Genomic DNA, 20,951 nt, shown 5'->3' with positions numbered 1-20,951 from the left:
TTTTTTTTTTCTATTTGTCTTTATCATTTGCATATCATTTAAGATGTCTATCAATTCTGTGTTGTTTGGTGTTTTTTTCTTAAAGTGTATATAATATAAATAAAGCCCTTGGAAGATGATTGATGCCATCTGTTTGCCTGCTATTTAATAATTCTCCATGCTTACCTAAATCAGTAATGCCTGAGTGCCACCTTAAATCCACACTTCCCTCTTCTCCAGCGATTGATAACATCCCCTGTACTCTTTTCTGTTAATTACAGTATGCGCCTGATGTGCTCTTAAATCAATATTATCTCTGCGGTTCCTCTTTTATTTATAATGACCCCTTTAAATTACTATTACACCCAGTGTGCCCTTACATAATTGAAGCTCTTTTATTATTGTCTCCTATATTAATCAGGCCCTGTATTTTAATAACGACCCCTAAAGTGTGCAATAAAAAAAATCATAAACTTGGCTACCTTCAGTTCCCTTGTACATGAAGTCTCTGCCACCTCTTTATGGTTAAGTTGAATTCTGCAAGTCATTTCAGGCCTGCAAGATATCGTGACCACAAGATGTATGAACCCCAGAGGCACAATTTTGTGATGTTATCATGTCTGCCTGCCTGGCAAGATGATGTCATAGCTGTGGTTAGTATTTTGTTGGCCACAGGTGTGAAAGCTTGCAGCCTACATGTTAGAGAATAGTAGAGCAGGAAAAGAATGACTTGCACCTTTAGCATGTATTGAAACTGTGTCAGTGTCCTGTAACGCTAGGTTCACACTAGTATTCGGCAGTCCGTTCTGTGGTTTCCGTCTTTTGCATGCAGAAGACGGAAACCTGTCAGATCGGGTCCGGCCGTGAGTAGTGATGAGCGTTTTATGCTCTCCGCCGCGAAACCGTTTTCTTAAAATCTGACACAGAGTACTGCATGTCCGACTCTGTGTCCGGTTTAAAAAAAAAAAAAAAAAAAAAACGGTTTCGCGGCAGAGAGCATAAAAAGCTCACCGCCGCTCACGGCCGGACATCTTTCAAACCCATTCAAATGAATGAGTTTGAAAGAGTCCTGCAGGTGTCCGTCTCCTGCCTCTGTTTTGTGCAGGAAACAGAAACCTACAGAACGGAGACCGGGCGCAGATATGAACGAGCCCTTAGCTGTTGTGAATCTCAGTTTAGCTGCAGTTACTTTAAGGTTATCATACCAACCTGTGAAGTGTCTGCACTTTTAGGGCTCTCTTATGCTGATCCGATTAGCAGCCGAGAATAGATATTTAAACCCTGTTCCTTCTCATCCACTTTATTGATGCTCCTATACTAGGATAATTTATGCAGGACTGCTTCAATATTAACCTAATGATTGTTAATGGATATCTGCTTTTTAATTTTTTTTTGCTCTGACGTTACCTCTAGTATTGACTTTTGGCTTGGACCTTTTCACTGTTATAAATCATCTCCCTTGTTTTTATCTGTCTTGTGAGATTATCTTGGGTTTAGGTTACATTTCAGTTTCCGCAGCTTTAATTTTTTATACCAGTTTCTGTGGTGATAACTTGGGCCCCATTTTTAGCAAAAGTCCATTTGGCTTTGAAACTAAAGCTGGTGAAGACGCTTAGGTGCCTGGGATTTATCTTTTTTACTGTTTAAGATTTAAACAGCTTATTCTACTGCTCTCTATCAACTAGTTCCTATAATTTCTTATATTTAGAGATGCTATCATTACACAGCTTGATTCTTGCGTCTCTTTGTTTTATATTAATTATGTTCTGATACATAATACCACCATATTCAAAGAGTGTAGTTTGTTTTTCTTGTGACTGTGTTCACAATAAACACACCTTGCACAAGTATAGTTGGTTTGGTATCTAACACTAGGCTCACACTAGCGCTGAATTTCCGTTTGAGGATTCGGTTTCCCATTCCGCTTGAAAAATGCAGATAGAAAAATCCTGCAAGCAGGATTTTTCTTTCCATATTTTCAAGTGGAAACCCGTCGGACCCTATTATAGTCTATCTCAGTGAATAACCACTTTTTAAGAGTGTTGTGTTTCCGTTTTTCAGGTACCCAAACAGACCCGAAAAATAGGAACCCAAACACTATTGTGAACCTAGCGTTAGACAGGTTATTTGTACATATTCTAGAAGAATGAAGAAACATTCACAATGATTCTTATTAAAAGTACTCCTTGTACTAGTTAGACATGGTTTATTCCTATAATTGTGGTTTATGTACTGTCATTTTTTGAGGACATATTCCTATTAAGCCTATTCAATGTTTTGATATCTGTTTTAAATTTGTATATTTCAGTGTCTAACCTGTTTTCCAATGAACTGGAAACATTTGCCATCAGTGAAATATTGCCATTACCTCATCTAAGGCTAGCTACTGAAGAAACCTCCCATCCAGACTTTAGTCATAGCTCAAATACTTTGCTGCAGCATAAACAAAGACGTCACACAAAAATTCGTTATTCAGTGAATGATGAGCAAAGATCATTCTCTTCATCAGATTCTGAGACTACTGTACAAGAAAAATCCTCCTCATTGGTGAAGCTGAGAAAACCATTTGGAAAACCAGTATCTATATGTGTCTTCGATCCTAAAATAGCTGAGAGTTCTCAAGAAAAGGGGGAACTCCAAACAGATTTAAACGACTCATTCTCTAAGATGTCGATAGAAATGAATCCATTAGAAGAAACTACTTCCATATCAAATAAGGATTTTTCACCCTTTAATCTTTGTCAGATCCTTTTGTCTTTACTTGAAAAAGTTTGCAAGTTTGATATAATGCTGAATCTTAGTTCCATGTTTTCAACTTGCGTTATTCCAGCATTAACAGAATTTATATCTGAAATTGGTGATTATTGTGCTTATGGCAAGCTAACACAAGTACACGGTTGGACTGAGGAACCTGTTGCATCAATCCAGCGAATGCTGTTGCATACAGTCATAAGTCTTCTGTCTGTAGATATTGTCGAGAAGGATGTGATGCCTGATAATCTTAGGAGTAATCTTATTGATTTATTACGAACCTCTTTGAAGCTAAAATCTTACTCTGTTAAAAATCGCGAAACACACCAAGTATTACAAGATCCTTTGGAGAATGTCAATTTGTGTAGCTATAAACATCAAGCTTTTTTTATTGTGGAACTCCTTGAAGGTGTTTTTCGGATTATACTCTCTGGTCTCAAATGTGCAGCACCGAATGCTCTCTATTTTAGTCAATGTATAGAACTTTTACATGACTTCATACATTATAGTGGCTTTGATCTTTTTGAAAATGCAGTCCTTCAAATAGAATCTATAGGGCTACAGTATGAAAATCTGCATTCAGAAGCTTCTGACCATGTCTTTATTCTCATTAGTAGTGTATTAAAAATTGTCAATGTAATAAAGAAGGTAAAATCTGAACAACTCCATAAATCAATGTGTACAAGGAAAAGGCATCGGAGATGTGAGTTCTCTCATTTCATGCACCACCACAGAGACCTTTCAGGTCTTCCCATCTCTCTGTTCAAAAATGAAATCTTTGAAAGTACATGTAGAGAAATTTCCTATTCTGCAAGAAGGTGTTGCATAGCAGTGTGTTCCCTTCATTGCTTGCGGTTACTTGAGAAAGTATCAGCGACAAAAACATACCTGCAAATTCTCTTCGGAATCCAGAATGCTGGAATTTGTTGTTGTATGGATCCTTTATCAGTTATCACACCACTTCTTTATGCTTTTAAATTGCCAGCCTTAAAAAATATGCAGCAGCACATACTAAGTATTCTTGCAGATTTTTTACTGAATCAGCTGGGTGGAGGTAAAATATCCAACGTTATGAAGCAAGCTTCTTGTAACGTTTGTGTGGTGGACAGTGATCGTTTAACAGACTTACAGAGTATGTTTCCAGGGAAATCTGATGTGAATTCTGTAACAAGTTTGTGCAGCATGCCTTACAGGTTACAAGGTGTTTTGCCATGTGGAGGATCTGAAGATATGATGTGGAAGTGGGATTCTCTAGAAGCTTACCAGGAACTTGTATTTAGCAAAGAATTACAGCTAAGCTTGCATATTTCTAGCCATATTTGCAATTTAATTCAAGACGGAAATAAAGTTATTCAGCAGAAGTTATATACTCTTATTTTCGGTGGAATTTTACAAAGAGGAGTGGAAATTATTCATCACTGCCAACAGTATGGCATTTCTACATTGTCTAGCCAGTCAGCTGACAACCAGGAATTCTGTTTACTGCAAGTACTTAAAGTTTATTTAAAAAGTTTACCGGAGTTGCTGAAATTCAGGTTAGTGATTTATTTTTTTTTATTTTTTTTGCTTTTATTATTAAAGAGGACCTTTGACAACTTTTAACTTTTTGCATTCTCTAATAAGCGTCACTCCACTGATACCACTGTAGTTGTATTGTTTTCTCTAGCACCCACCATTCCCAAGCAATCATTTGTTAGTTTAAGTAATATGCCAATTAGACTCTTTTCTGCAAGTGGGCATACTCATGCTGTCTACTACAGCCCAGGACCACCCACCAAAGAGTAGAAAGTCTAATTAATATATTGGGTGAAGAAAAGAACCCTTATTACCCAGGAATGGTTGCTGGATGTGGTAAAAGTTCTTTTTTAATTTCTATCAAAATCATCACTTTTGGCATACATTTCCATTTGGTTAATATGTACAGTATGTAATATCAAAATTTAATTAGTTCAGTAAGTTTAACCAAAGGCTATTAGCATGATGAGTTACATTATATTTATTGAATTTAATGCTGAGCCTGCTAGTCTTCCAAATACTGGTCTAAATGCAATAATATACAGATAGTCTCTATCTGAAAAAAATCTAGTACCATTTTAAGTTTCTACAATAATAAGTTTCACACAATACCCACTAAAGTAATTGAGCCCAGCAAAAGGTGATCCTAATAATTATGATGCTTCTAATGAAGGAAGACATGGAGGTATGACCTCTGCTACAACAGTCAGAAGAAAAGGGTAGATAACCATGTGATCAGAGTATAGAATATCACAAGCAAGAGATAAATAGCAGGTGTTTTATTATGTGACTCTGAAAACCTGGTGCCTATATATGATGCTCCCAACCCACAGTTATTGCATGCAGATTTCCATTATTGGCTGTATTGCACCTACAGTCATGGCCAAAAGTTTTGAGAATGACACAAACATTATATTTTCACATGATCTGCTGCCCTCTGGTTTTTATGTGTGTCAGAAGTTTTTATCACATACAGAAATATAATTGCAATCATATTATGAGTAACAAAAGCTTATATTGACAGTTAGAATGAGTTAATGCAGCAAGTCAATATTTGCAGTGTTGACCCTTCTTCTTCAGGACCTCTGCAATTCTTCCTGGCATGCTCTCAATCAACTTCTGGACCAAATCCTGACTGATAGCAGTCCATTCTTGCACAATCAATGCTTGCATTTTGTCAGAATTTGTAGGTTTTTGTTTGTCCACTCGTCTCTTGATGATTGACCACAAGTTCTCAATGGGATTAAGATCTGGGGAGTTTCCAGGCCATGGACCCAAAATCTCTATGTTTTGTTCCCTGAGCCATTTAGTTATCACCTTTGCTTTATGGCAAGGTGCTCCATCATGCTGGAAAAGGCATTGTTGATCGCCAAACTGCTCTTGGACAGTTGAGAGAAGTTGATCTTGGAGGACATTCTGGTACCATTCTTTATTCATGGCTGTGTTTTTAGACAAGACTGTGAGAGACGATTCCCTTGGCTGAGAAGCAACCCCACACATGAATGGTTTCAGGATGCTTTACAGTTGGCATGAGACAAGACTAGTGGTAGCGCTCACCTAGTCTTCTCCAAATAAGCTGTTTTCCAGATGTCCCAAACAATCGAAAAGGGGATTCATCAGAGAAAATCGCTTTACCCCAGTCCTCAGCAGTCCACTCCATGTACCTTTTGCAGAATATCAGTCTGTCCCTGATGTTTTTTCTGGAGAGAAGTGGCTTCTTTGCTGCTCTCCTTGAGACCAGGCCTTGCTCCAAGAGTCTCCACCTCACAGTGTGTGCAGATGCACTCACACCTGCCTGCTGCCATTCCTGAGCAAGCTCTGCACTGCTGGTAGCCGGATCCCGCAGCTGAAACACTTTTAAGAGACGGTTCTGGCGCTTGCTGGTCTTTCTTAGGCGCCCTGGAGCCTTTTTGCCAACAATGGAACCTCTCTCCTTGAAGTTCTTGATGATGCGATAGATTGTTGACTGAGGTGCAATCTTTCTAGCTGCGATACTCTTCCCTGTTAGGCCATATTTGTGCAGTGCAATGATGACTGCACATGTTTCTTTAGAGATAACCATGGTTAACAGAAGAGAAACAATGATGCCAAGCACCATCCTCCTTTTAAAGTGTCCAGTGGTGTCATTCTTACTTAATCATGACAGATTGATCTCCAGCCCTGTCCTCATCAACACCCACACCTGTGTTAATGGAGCAATCACTGAAACGATGTTAGCTGGTCCTTTTAAGGCAGGGCTGCAATGATGTTGAAATGTGTTTTGGGGGATAAAGTTGATTTTCTAGGCAAATATTGACTTTGCAAGTAATTGCTGTTAAGCTGATCACTCTTTATAACATTCTGGAGTATATGCAAATTGCCATTAGGAAAACTGAAGCAGTAGACTTTGTAGAAATTAATATTTGTATCATTCTCAAAACTTTTGGCCATGACTGTAAACTTGTGTCTTGAAAAATGAAGTATACAGGTGCAGACCAGCAGTGGTAATTCTTATGGGTTTATGTTTGCTCGGACTCACCATGTGCAGGCACCATTATGGTGTCACAAGACACGTGTTTTTTGTTTGCGCTTAAAAAATAAAAATAAATGAAAGACACGAAAATCCTTTTTGAGCCAAAGCTAGTTGTGAATTTAACAGGAGGAAGTATGAGGTTTGTTTTTTTTTGTTTTTTTTTACCATTCCTTTTGAAGATAGTCTTGGCTTTGGCTCAAAAAAAGAAAATCTAAAGAAATGCAACTCTTTTCGGTATGTGGCCTCAGCTACAGAAGAGTCACTTCAACAGCTTATAGTACGATAGTAAAATCCTTGTGTGTTTTAACAATTTGCATATTTTTAAGGATTGGAAATCTTTTTCAAAGTGAAGGTTCCTTTCAGGTATTTTTACACTACAGTCTAGGACCAAAGAGTAGACAGTAGAGATCCTAATTAGCATATTGGATGCTGAAACTAATAGCACTGATTGCTCAGCAACAGTACGGGCTAGGAAGAAGTGGACTGGTACCTACTGAAAGATGCAACAATTTGTAGTTGAAGTGGTAAAGGTCCTCTATAAGAGTTTTGTATGAAACGCCAGTCTTGGTATTCATTTGAAAACATTAAGTAGGGATTTTACCCTATTTAATCTGAAATAAACAACAACTTGGCACAAAAAGTGGATATGATCAGTATAAACTTTAGCCCGATAGTGGCATGATCATCACCCACTAATAATGAACCCTACCATAAATACATGCCTATTATATCTGATCCTGCAGCCATACGTCCATTAAACTCCTCGAAGAGTAAAATCTCCAGATAGGTACTCCACGCACTCCAAGTTGTCAGGTCACAGAAAACCTTTATTTCAGTATATATACAGAACAGCACAAAGTGTTTCATGGTCACATACTCCTTTCTCAAGTTCAGATGTGTATGATTCTTCTGAATCCTGTGATGCCTAGTTCCCCTTGACCAGGGGTGCCCAATACGTCGATCACGATCTACCGGTCGATCGCAAAGGATGTATGGGTCGATGGCGGGATGCAGCCAGGGATCCCCGGTGTCTGCTTGTTCACAGTGCAGGCTGAGAGTCATCTCCGGACACTGGCAGGAGGGGCTGCCGCAGCCCCAGCCTGCCAGTGTCCAGAGATAACTCTCAGCCTGCGCTGTGAACAAGCAGACACCGGGGATCCCTGGGTGGCCACAGAACGCCGCTGTCTCCTGCTCTCACGCTCCGCCCGACCCTGCCCACTTGCCCGGCCCCGCCCACAGACAAGCCCCATCCAGCCCACAGACCCATGCATGTCTGCTGCCCAGCTTTAAGGAGTTTAGTGTTACCTGAAAGTAACGATATGTAATATTGGTGACCGACCTGTAACGGTGTCAACATGTGATCAGTGCATGAGGAAGTAGTATTTAGTGGTGGAGAGGAGCAGTAGTAGATATAGGTTAATGAGACAAAAGGGCATGGAACCTGTATAATTTTTCATAAGAAGAATTGGTATTGTTAGTGATGTACTGTATTTCTTCTATAGTGAAGCCAGGGAACTTCTGGGAGCGTGTGTTTTTTTTTTTTTTTTTTTTTTGCACTGAATATTTCATGAAAAATGAAAATATTAAATTCTTATGCAAATTAGTTGAGATGGGCTTTAAGGGCATTTCTTCTCCTGCTGGGTCTTCCTTCTTGATAAGCAGCTTTAACCCCTTAAGGACACAGCCCAAAAGTGCCTTAAGGAGCAGACCTCATTTTCCGAAACGGACGTGTCACTTTATATGGCAATAACTTTGAGATGCATTGACTTGCAAAAGTGATTTTGAGATTTTTTTTTTTTTTGTGGCACATTGTACTTCATGTTAGTGGTAAACTCTAATCAATATTTATAAAAAGAAATAGAAGTTTTTATGGAAATTTGGAAAAAAATCGTAATTTTCAAAATGTGAAATGCTCTGCATTTCAAAAAAATCATGTCACACAAATACATTAATAAATATTGTCTACCGGGAGGCGTGGCTTGCCATCAACAGGAGTGTCCATGCTGAGCTCCTTTACAGCTACCTCAATCCACTGTGTATCTGCGGCTGTAACCACCATCTGACCCGTTAGCTTCCCCGATGCTGTCTGCCAAGTCTCAGTCAGTCACCAGGGGCCTTTATTTCTCCACTCCACGGCCGGATAACAAACTTGGCCTCTTGCAACCTACCTCACTCCTGGAGCCTCACCAGCCTGCTACAAGTCTCATAACATCAAGGGAGCTCCCTCAAACCCCGTGCTTTCCTCCAGCCCTGGGCTTGCTGTGAAGAGTGGTATCCTGCTGCTCAGCATTGTCCCGGCACTCCTGAGTGATCCTGCGGCCTACATCTTTTCTAGCACCTGGGAGGCCTGACATCCTGGAGTTCAAGTGCTCTCTGAATCCTACAGAGTATATGCAGATGTGCATCTGAGCTGGGTGAGCCCATTTTAGACTTTTATGTAGTTGCAGCAGCAACCTTCTGTTATGCCTCCTGGCGCTGACTGTTTTTGACTTACTGCTCCCTGCCGAGGAAGGGAGTGCAGAGCCCCTACACATCCATCAGGGGGGCTCCTCACCCTCCCTGTGCTGAGTCTATGGACACGTGTATGCCTGCAGCTTTCTGGATAACTCCTCCTGGCAGTGTATTTTAGAGCCATCTGTGAGTGCTGAGCCCTTACTCCAACACCCTGGGGGCTCCTCGCCTCTACTGAAGCTGCATTTACCCTCAGAGCTCATAGAATTGTCAAAGACTTTCTCTCTGTTGCTCAAAGTGCCTCTTCTCACTTCTCCACTAGGATTGAGTAGCCAGGCAACATAATCGCCTCTGTGGCTCACAGCTGGCTTGGAATAATACCATTGTGCGTCACCCTTACTTTGCTGACGTTTATCAAAGGAGCCCTCACACCCCTCTTCTAGGTCATCTCTACAGTGGTTTTCTTATTGTTGCCCTCTGGTGTCTTTACCATGCCTAGGAGGAAGCCCTCTTCCTTGGGAGACCCCAGAAATCTCTGAGTTCTTCTCAGTGGATCCATCCGGGTCTCGAGGGAGTTCTGCTCATTCCTCTACTAGTAGTCTGCCTCCACTACAAAATAGTGATTTGTCTGAGGTGGCTATTTCTCAACCTACTGACTCCCGCCATTCGCAAGCGGACAGCAGTAAAAGAGGCTCAAGCCTGTCTCCTCAAGGGTTGCCATCCAGCAAAGGCCCGGTACGTAAAAAGGGCGGTCGTGCCGCGATTGATACCTCCAACGAGACCTCTCTCCTCAGCCATGAGGATGTTGTGGACTTTCCGGCATCCCCGGACCCGGTTACATGTGACACCCTGAAGGGAATGCTAGTTTTGCTGTAATCTTTTATTCATAAGAGTGTCTCCTTCCTAGTGGGCAAGTTACAGAACAGCATTGACTCCCTTGGAGAGCTAACTGATCACATCGAGCACAAGATGGTTGCACACAACGAATTGGTTGATGTACATAATGTTTTAGAAGCGGAAGTTCACTGGTTAAAGATCAAATCAGCAGATGTCAAAGATCGTTCCAGGTGTAACAACATAAAGCTCTGCGGTATCCCTGAGGACATTTCTTCTGAGGACCTCCCAGCTTATATCAAACGCCTGTTCAAAAAGATTTTGCCCCATCTCACTGAGCTGGACAGAGCCCACCGCATACCCAAGGCGGGTTCAGAGCCTGCTGAGGCCCCTAGAGATGTCCTGATGAGAGTTTATTTTTATCACATTAAGGACTCCATACTCACAGAGGCCAGGAAAAGTGGCACCCTTTTCGGCAATCTCTTTGTATCCGGACCTGTCGGCAGCCACTATGCAGGCGCGGAGGGATCTCGTGCCTGTCGCCAAGATTCTCGGAGATAAAGGCATCAGGTACTGCTGGGGCTTCCCCACCAATCTCTTAGTGCCAAGGAATCGGGTAATCCACTCTGTAACTTCCGTGGAACCTCTAAGTCCCTTGTTTAGGAACCCGATGTTCTTGCCGGGTGTTTCCGCCCGTCGCTTCTTGGGATGGGATTCCTCTACGTATGTCTGCTTCTGCTCTATCTCGGGCTTCTCCCCTTTCCTTCCTTTATTCGCCCAATTGCAGTCAGTCAACCCGGACGTTCCAGTTTCTTGGCTGGAATATCATCAGCTTTCTGACTTCTGGCACAGATGCTCGATCCCTTCTCTCCTTTCCCTCCCCCTCACGCCTCTGGAGAATTTGTTAAAGGGACCCGCTCCCCCTCCCCCCCGGACCCTCTCCCTCCTCTATGATATTCTGCTGCCCCGGGCCCACCACCTTACGTTAGGGCTTGGGACTCTGACTTGGGGGCAGGACTATCTGTCGCTGATTGGGATCGCTGTTTCCTACTCTCACACAAGCTGCCTTTGCCCTGTAATGCTCAGGAGAAAAACTTTAAACTGCTGACCCGATGGTATCGGTGCCCCACCCTCCTCCATAAAATTTACCCTGCGGTCTCTGACCGGTGTTGGCGCTGTGGTACTGCGGAGGGTTCTCTCTTGCATATTTGGTGGGAGTGTGGGGAGATTCAACCCTTTTGGAAGTCTGTGTTTTCCCTGTACGAGAAGGTCTCTGGCCGTTCTCTGACACCCTCCCCGCAGTTGGAATGGTTACAGGAATTTGTCCTTGTACGTAGGATGGAGTGGCGATGGATCTATCCGATTCCTCAAAGTTTGATGCTCTCTGGCGGCCGTGGGTGGAGTTCCAGGAATCCTCAGATTTCTCTGCCCTGTTTGCCTGATCTCCTCACTGTGTCTCTTCCCCGGTCTTTGCTGTCTGTCTTCATGTGGTGGTTCCTGGTTTTTGTCATTCCCCATCGCTCTGTACGGTTGTCTGGTAACTCCCCCCCCCCCCCCCCCCTTTCTGGTCCCTAGTGCGTGGACTTAGTCTTACCGTTCTCATGTTTCCTTCCACCTTTCCTTTTTTCTCTCTTCTGTTTCTTCTTTCCATCTTCTTCCCTTGTTTTTGTTTGGTTTGTTATTTTTAGGAAGACTGTGTCCTCCTTGAGAGGATGTCCCCCTTGCGTATACTCTACCCTGAGGCCCTGCGTGGCCCCCTGTTTCATTTTGGGGTTCTCCTATCCTCATTATTTGCTTGATTTGTTTGTTATTTCTTGTTAAAAAAAATCTTTCAATAAAATTTGATTACACCTAACTTCCGTGGAAGCGGGGATGTCACTTCTACGCAAATGGCGCATGATCCCATTACCCAGGCCTGCGCTAGGGCCAAGAAGGAACAATCTATTCAAAGTGGATGCTTTTCTCTGCTCCCTAGCCTCCCTGTCTGTATCCAATAAATCCAACCCTACCCCTTTTCTCTCCGCGGAGATTAGAAAGTGCCAATTGCAGCTACAGAGTTTGTTAGCTTATAATATAATAATAATAATACATTTTATTTATATAGCGCCAACATATTCCGCAGCACTGTACAATTTATAGGGTTCAGATACAGACAGACATACATAACAAAGAACGTCATTTCACACGATGGGACTGAGCTTAGGGGTCACACGGTGGCTCAGTGGTTAGCACTGCACCCTTGCAGTGCTGGAGTCCTGGTGTTCAAATCCCGCCAAGGGCAAAAAACCATTCTCAAGGAGTTTGTATGTTCTCCCTGTGTTTGCATGGATTTCCATCCCATATTTCAAAAAGACATACTGATAGGGAAAAATGTACATTATGAGCTCTATGTGGGGTTCGCAATATAAAAAAAAAAAGTTTTGGCCTTTAAGAAAATTCAATGTCAGGCTTACGTGCATAACAACAAAGCTAGTGCCTTTTTGGCTAGAAAGATTAAGCAGGCTCGGCATAAGTCACGGATAGCTTATTTGCTGAATGACCAGGGAGACAAAATTTATCGACCCACGTCTCCTAGCTGAATAATAATATAATAATAATAAATTTTATTTCTATAGCGCCAACATATTCCGCAGCGCTGTACAATTTGTAGGGTTCAAATACAGACAGAACGATACATTACAAAGAAAATCATTTCACACAATGGGACTGAGGTCCCTGCTCGCAAGAGCTTACAATCCATGAGGTAGAGGGGATGACACGAGGTAGCAGGGGCGGTATTGCTTATACAGAGGTCAGACACTTTTGTAATAGAGGTGACTGTCATTGCATAAACATAAGACTTTATGAGCCGTCGACAGTCGTGTCCTTTAACATGTGGATGGAGCTTGGACATATGCAGTTAGCGTGAGATGACATCATATCATGTGGGGAAATGTGGGAGAGGAGACAGAGGAGGGTTAAGGGTTTACGTTAGACATTGTGATAGGCCTGTCTGAACAGATGCGTCTTTAGTTTGCGTTTGAAACTGTAGAAATTGGAAGTTAATCTGATTGTCCGGGGTAGAGCATTCCAGAGAAGTGGTGCAACTAGGGAGAAGTCTTGTATACGAGCGTGGGAGGTTCTGATAATAGAGGATGTAAGTGTTAGGTTATTGAATGAGCGGAGAACACGGGTTGGGGGGTAGACAGAGATGAGGGAGGAAATATAGGAAGGTGCGGCATTATGGAGAGCCTTGTGGATGAGAGTGATAACTTTATATTTTATTCTATAATGAATAGGCAGCCAGTGTAGTGACCGGCACAGACCAGAGGCATCGCTATAGCGTCTAGACTGATAGATGAGCCTGGCCGCTGCATTCAGAATAGATTGTAGAGGGGAGAGTTTAGTGAGGGGAAGACCGATTAGTAAGGAGTTACAGTAGTCAAGGCGAGAATGAATCAGAGAGACAATAAGTGTCTTTAGTATATCTCTGGTAAGGAAAGGGCGTATTCTGGAGATGTTTTTGAGGTGGAGGTGACATGAACGTGCGAGTGATTCAATATGAGGGGTGAAGGAAAGGTCTGCGTCAAACTTGACCCCGAGGCAGCAGGCCTGCTGCCTAGGAGTTATAGTAAGGCCTGAGATTGCAATGGATATATCAGGGACAGATCTATTAGATGGAGGACACAGTAGTAGTTCAGTCTAGTTTCAGATAGAGCGAGGACATGATATTTGAGACAGCAGAGAGACCGTTGCTGGTGTTCTGTATGAGTGCAGGGGTGATGTCCCGGGAAGATGTGTATAATTGGGTGTCATCAGCATAAAGATGGTACCTGAAGCCAAATCTGGCGATGGTTTGCCCAATGGGGGCTGTGTAGAGAGAAAAGAGCAGGGGGCCGAGGACTGAGCCCCTGAGGAACCCCAACAGCAATGGAAAGCGGGGAGGAAATAGAGCCCGCAAATGATACACTGAAAGTGCGGTCTGAGAGATAAGAGGAGAACCAGGAGAGCGCAGTGTCCTTGAGGCCGACTGTGCGGAGCATAGTGAGGAGGAGTTGATGGTCAACAGTGTCAAAAGCTGCAGAGAGGTCCAGAAGAATAAGAGAGAAGTCACCATTGGATTTAGCCATTAGGAGATCATTGGAGACTTTTGTGAGAGCCGTTTCAGTAGAGTGCAGAGCGCGGAAACCAGATTGTAAGGGGTCAAGCAGAGAGATAGCGGATTAAACGAGAATAGACCAGGCGTTCCAAGAGTTTAGAGATGAAGGGGAGGTTAGAGACGGGTCAATAGTTAGCAGCACAGGATGGGTCCAGGGAGGGTTTTTTCAATAGCGGAGTTATAACAGCATGCTTGAAGGAGGATGGGAAGATTCCAGAAGAGAGAGAGACGTTAAATATTTTAGTAAGGTAAGTTGTGACAGCAGGGGAAGGGTTCACTACTGCAGGTTGTAGGGCGAGATGAAGAAAGTAGTTGGGAGACTTCCTCTTCTGTAACAGGTTCAAAAGATGAGAATGGACAGGCTGAAGTGCGGTTGGTGAGGAGATAAATGCCACCTGGGGCTTGGGCAGTAATTTCCTGACGGATCTTATCAATTTTATCATGGAAATACGTGGCCAGGTCATCGGCACTAAGGTCTGTGAATGGCGTCTGCACCTTTGGTGTGAGTAAGGAGTGAAAAGTTTCAAAAAGCCTTTTAGGGTTGCTGGAGAGAAACGAAATGAGGGCAGTGAAATAGTCTTGTTTGGCAAGGTAAAGGGCAGAACTATATGTTTTAAGCATAAATTTGAAGTGGAGGAAATCTGCAGGTGAGCGTGATTTTCTCCAGAGACGTTCGGCAGACCTAGAGCACCGCTGAAGAAATAGTGTCTGTGGCATGTGCCAGGGTTGCTGCCTGCTATGTGGGAATTTACGAGTGGAGGGGGGAGCCACCTCATCCAATGCATTTTTAAGGGTTTCATTATAGTGACTGGTGGCCAGATTGGGACAGGAGATTGAAGAGATGGGGGACAGAGAGGACTGTAGAGTATCTGAGAGGTGCTGGGTGTCGATAGCACGTAAGTTCCTATATGTGTGTTGGGTAGGTGTATCTTGTGAAGGGGAGAGGGCACTGATGGTGAGAGACAGAAGATTATGATCATAGAGGGGCAGAGCAGAGTTAGTAAATTTAGAAACTGAGGAGTCGATGGAAGACAAGATCAATCGTGTTTCCACCTACATGTGTGGCAGAAGAAGAACATTGTGAAAGACCAAGAGAAGTGGTTAATGAGAGAAACTGTGAGGCAGCTGGGGAGTGAGGGGTGTCAATAGGGATGTTAAAGTCACCCATGATGAGGGTAGGAATGTCACTGGATAAAAAGTGGGGAAGCCAAGAAGCAAAGTGATCCAAAAATTGTTAGGGTGAGCCAGGTGGACGGTAGATCACAGCTAACCGTAAGGAGAGTGGGCGAAAAAGTCTGATAGCATGGACTTCAAATGAGGAGAATGTGAGTGAGGGGACCGGTGGAATGGCCTGAAAAATGCACTGTGGTGACAGAAGTAAGCCTACCCCACCACCCTGCCTGTTGTCAGGCCTAGAGGTATGTGAGAATTGTAGGCCACCATGAGACAGAGCAGCAGCGGAGGCTGTGTCTTCCTGCTGGATCCAAGTTTCAGTAAGGGCGAGCAGGCCGAGGGATTTACTAAGGAATAAGTCATTAATATATTCTAGTTTGTTGCACACTGAGCGGGCGTTCCAGAGAGAGCAGTTAAAAGAGACAGGGGAGAGATGAGGAGAAGGAACACGGTAAATACTGATGAGGTTTGTAGGCCTTCTATGTGTGCAGGGAGAAGAGTTAGTGAAGGAAGGAGGGCCGGGGTTAGGAGAGATGTCCCCAGCAGCTAGGAGGAGTAAAATGGACAGAGACAGAAGGTGGTTCAGTGATTTATGTGGGCGCTTATGTTTGGTTTCGCTGCTAAAAGAAGTAAAGGGATGATTAAAGAGACTGAAAAGTGTGTGAGAGCTGTACATGGGAGAAGGAAGAAGAGAGGGACTGATATGGATGGAGTGTACTGGTGGTGGAGGTGAAGGAGAGATCTGCAGGAAGACAATGGCTAAGATAGTAAGAGACAGTGTAGCTATAGGATACCATGTGGTAAAACTTGTTGTATTAGGTGGCAATTTACCTGGTGTTCTGCCATGGTTAGCCTGTTCTGTGCCCTGTTTAAGTGCCATGTATAAGTGCACTTTGGTTAATCTGCACTTCGGTTAAGATGCAATTTGGTTAAGATGCATGCTGCAAATGAAATGCCCCTGCATGAAATGCTGTCCCATAAGCTGAACCATTCCGATCTTACTATATCTCCTTGTATAATCTTGAGAGCGACCCGAGCACACATCAACCCACTAGATTGGAGATTGGTGACGTCCTGCACTCTGTGACCCTTCCTCGCCTCTCTCCTGAACACTCCCGATCTCTGGCTGTGCCTATCACTCAACTGGAGGTACCGGAGTCCATATCATCATTGAAATCTCCTGGCCCTGATGGCTTCTAGGGCATTTATTGTAAGAAATTCTCTTATGTCTTGTTGTCTTATCTTGTGGAGGTGGTTAGGAGAGCGTCGGAGGACCAACAATTTCTGGAGGAGATGCTTTCCGCAACTATTGTTACCCTCCCGAAACCAGGCAAATCTCCCACCGGCCCCGCTAACTTTAGACCCATATCACTTTTAAATGTGGATGTCAAACTATACGCTAAAATTTTATCTGAACGGTTGTTACATCTTCTCCCTCAGTTGATCAAATCTGACCAGGTGGGGTTTGTCTTGGGTAGGCAGGCCCCAGATGGCACACACAGATTTATAGATCTCATTCAAAAAGCTGAACATGATGGGGCACTGTCCCAGCTCCTTGCCTTAGAAGATGAATAGTCCTTTGATAGGGTCCATTGGCTCTACGTGGATAGCCTATTGGATAAATTTGTTGTTGGCCCTGCCTTTAAGTCGGCAATATTGGCCTTATATTCCTGTCCATCTGCTCACGTGCTGTCCTTGGGCTTCCTGTCCGATCCATTCCCCATCTCTAACGGTACCCGCCAGGGTTGTCCCCTCTCTCCCATAATATTTGCGTTTGTAATGGAGCCGTTGGCAGAGTACATTAGGTTAGATAAGGACATTGCGGGTATCATAGTTGGTCACAGTCAGCATAAGATTGGCCTGTATGCGGACAATGTAATTTTGACTTCTCCAGGCCCTTCCTTGAAGGCTGCCACTGCTGCCTTAGAACGATTTTAGAATATTTTATTACAAAGTGAATCCTACTAAATCCCAAATTTTACCTATCATTATTCCCCCATCTCTGCGGGAGGATCTCTGACTTCACTTCCCCTACCAATGGAAGGATGATTGTATCACATATTTAGGCATCACCTTGATAGCCCCTAGTTCTAATTTATTCTCGGCGAATTATATCCCGCTTGTATCTAAGGTATCCTCCCTGCTGGCTATCTTTGCTAAACTGATGCTGTCCTGGGCGAGCAGGATCACTATTGTTAAAATGATGGCACTGCCTTTGATTTGATATCTATTCCGCACTGTGACCATCCCTATACCCGATTCCTATTTCTCTAAACTTAAAGAGGACCTTTCATCAGATCGGGCACATGCAGTTTTATATACTGCTGGAAAGCTGACAGTGCGCTGAATTCAGCGCACTGTCAGCTTTCCCGATCTGTGCCCGGTGTAAAGCGCTATCGGTCCCGGTACCGTAGCGCTTTACAGTCAGAAGGGCGTTTGACACTTAGCCAGGGACGCCCTTTTGCCCAGCAGCGCCTATCGCGCTGTGCTCTAAGACTGGGGAGGAACTCCCCCCTCCCGCTCCTGATAATCCTCTTCTATGGACGAGCTGTCTGAGCAGACGGAGGGGGCGTTCCTCCTCGCTCACACAGTACAGCGTGATAGGCGCCTCGGGGCAGAAGGGCATCCCTGGCTGTCAGAAACGCCCTTCTGACACTAAAGCGCTAAGGTACCGGGACCGATAGCACTTTACATCGGGCACAGATCGGGAAAGCCGATAGTGCGCTGAATTCAGCGCACTGTCAGCTTTCCAGCAGTATATAAAACTGCATGTGCCGATCTGATGAAAGGTCCTCTTTAAGCACATACTTTCACAGTTTATCTGGGAGGGTAAGAGATCCAGGATCTGATTTCAGGTGATGTCTAGGCCCTGGTCTAATGGGGGCACCGGAGTCCCTGATGTTAAAAAGTATTATGCGGCGGCAACCCTTGAGCAACTCCGGGTTAGCTGGAGTGATGTGGCTAATTGGAGGTGGGCGGAGATTGAGGAATTTATGCTGGAGGCTCCACTCATGAGTATATTATGCCCCAGGGACCTTGACCCGCAGCTTCATCAGGCCCCATTGCTGAGTATAAAATCGTCTGCATGGATGTGGCAATATTTCCTGTCACATACTTCCTTAGAGGATTTGGTCCCCCTAGCGAAACTCCCACTGTAGTACGCGACCGCGTTTCTCCCCCAGTTGAGGATTCGCAGTTGGATAGCGAAAGGTCTTTGCAAAATCTCCCATCTCTATCACAACGATCGCTTTAAATCCTTCTCTGTATTGCGGGAGGAATATGATCTCCCGCACAAGGATTTTTTAGAAATTCCTGCAGCTTGGGCACCTTCTTCAAACCCATGGAGCGTCAAGACTTGTTTTTCCCAGTCTTGCATGGAGACTGTGGAGACTAACCGCACCTCCTAAAGGCGGCATCTCAGCTTTTTATACTTTTTTTCTCCACCCCCTCAGAGCGGATCAAACCTCTATGCCTTTCGAGGTGGGAGATGGACCTTGCCAAATCTATTTCTCTGCCTGAGTGGTATGAGGCCTGTGGGTTTGTTAAGCGGGTTTCAGGGAGATGGCTCAAAAAATCCTTCTTGGCGCATATTGAGGCCTCCTTCTCGAGTCTCTGCTGGTGGGGTTGCGGTCGCGAAGGCACTCTTTTGCACATGTGGTGGGAATGCCCCCCCCCCCCCCCCCGATTCAGGCCTTTTGGACCGCTGTCTTTGGCTTCATGTCCTCTGTAGCTGGTCTCCCCATCTCCCCCTCCCCAGGGCTGGCGTTATGCTTTCTAGACACTGGGTCTTTCCCCACGGGTATGCATGTGGTGCTGGGTAATTCTGGCGCCAGATCCATAATGGTGAGGGAGTGGAAGTTTATACCCTGTATGACAATAAATGAGCTGACCCTTTGTGTGGACTTGGCTTTCACCCTGGAGCGGATGTTGACCACCAAAAACCATACCTTCTCCAGTTTCTGCCCCAGATAGGCCCTCTGGTCCGCTTTTATGGAAGATAGGAGAAATCCCCGGACCAAGAATCCCCTCCCCACCCCTAGTGCAATTCCATAACGGGTCGTCATGGATCATGGTTGCTATTATTATTGTTGGTACTCCAATTGATATGGCAGTTTGCACTTCTATTTGTATACTGACCTCCTCATCAATGCTATTCCCATTTGAATTGCACCATTCTGCTCTGAACATGCGGTGTTTTTTTTATGCTCTTAAATACTTATTGACTTTATTATGCCAAATTTGTTTTTCTTTTAACAATGTTTTTCCTCCCTTCCCTATTCTTCCACCGCCTTTCCTGTCCCTCTCTTCCCTTCCCCCACCCCCTTACCTTGCCCCAGGCCCTGTTTGGAACGTTATTGGCTGCCACTCGAAAACTGATAGGACTACTGCTCATGCGTTTGTAACCATTATTTATGCTTCTGAGTTTCTATATTAGATAAGAGGTTGTTTGAATTATTGTACGTGATGTATAGTACTGTACGTCCCGATTCGGCCACAGGTTTTTGTCTGTCTTACTTTTGGCCCACTGTGGTTTTGCTTTTCTTGTATTATGAAAAAAAATTTCTTCAATAAAAATCAAATTATAAAATATTTGTCTACCATATCTCTGCTTTATATTGGCATCATCTTTTAATTATCATTTAATTCATCTTGGATGTTACAAGGCTTTGAAATGTTCTAAAGGCCTATATATTAGAAACCCCCATGAATTATTATTCTGCCCCCGTGCGTTAATATTTTGTTGCTGCGATTATAGCTGCAAGTCCCTTGGGGTATGTCTCTATCAGTTTTGCACATCGAGAGACTAAAATTCTTGCCCATTCTACCTTGCAACACAGGTGGAGCACAGTGAGGTCGGATGGTGAGCGTTTGTGAACAGCAGTTTTCAGCTCTTTCCACAGATTCTCTATTGGATTCAGGTCTGGACTTTGACTTGGCCAGTCTAACAACTGGATACATTTATTTGTGAACCATTCCATTGTAGATGTCTCCCAGGTGGCTTTTGGCAAACTTTAAATAAGACTTTTTATGGATACCTTTGAGAAATTGCTTTCTTCTTTCCATTTTATGGAAATAAAGGCCAGATTTGTGCATTGTACGACTGATTGTAGTCCTATGGACAGACTCCCCCACATCAGCTGTAGATCTCTGCAGTTCATCCAGAGTGATCATGGACATCTAGGCTGTATCTCTGATCAGTCTTCTCCTTGTTTGAGATCAAACTTTAGAGGGACAGTCGGGTCTTGTTAGATTTGCAGCGGTCTGATACTCTTTCCATTTCAATACGATTGCTTGCACAGTGCTCCTTGGGATGTTTAAAGCTTGGGTAATCTTTTTGTATCCAAATCCAGCTTTAAACTTATCCACAACAGTATATCTTGGACCTGCGTGGTGTGTTCCTTGGTTTTCATGATGCTCTCTGCGCTTTAAACAGAACCCTGAGACTATGAGAGATCAGGTGCATTTATACGGAGACTTGATTACACACAGGTGGATTCTATTTATCATCATCAGTCATTTAGGAGAACATTGGATCATTCAGAGATCCTCACTGAACTTCTGGAGTGAGTTTGCTGCACTGAAAATAAAGGGGCCGAA

At 43.8% G+C, this 20,951-nt stretch overlaps 1 protein-coding gene across 1 annotated transcript in view; it reads left to right on the top strand.

Annotated features, from left to right (window-relative positions):
• The window catches only part of LYST (lysosomal trafficking regulator), a 393,838-nt gene that overhangs the window by 70,011 nt on the left and 302,876 nt on the right, over window positions 1-20,951 (top strand). The window contains exon 4 of the mRNA XM_075267816.1: window positions 2,288-4,265. Coding sequence (XP_075123917.1) covers window positions 2,288-4,265 — 1,978 coding nt within the window. The remainder of the gene's footprint in view (window positions 1-2,287; window positions 4,266-20,951) is intronic.

This window comes from Leptodactylus fuscus, chromosome 3 (genome assembly GCF_031893055.1).
Source record: "Leptodactylus fuscus isolate aLepFus1 chromosome 3, aLepFus1.hap2, whole genome shotgun sequence".
Classification (NCBI taxonomy): Eukaryota; Metazoa; Chordata; class Amphibia; order Anura; family Leptodactylidae; genus Leptodactylus; species Leptodactylus fuscus.
Note: the sequence above shows the minus strand (reverse complement) of the source record. Positions and strands in the feature narration are given on the sequence as shown.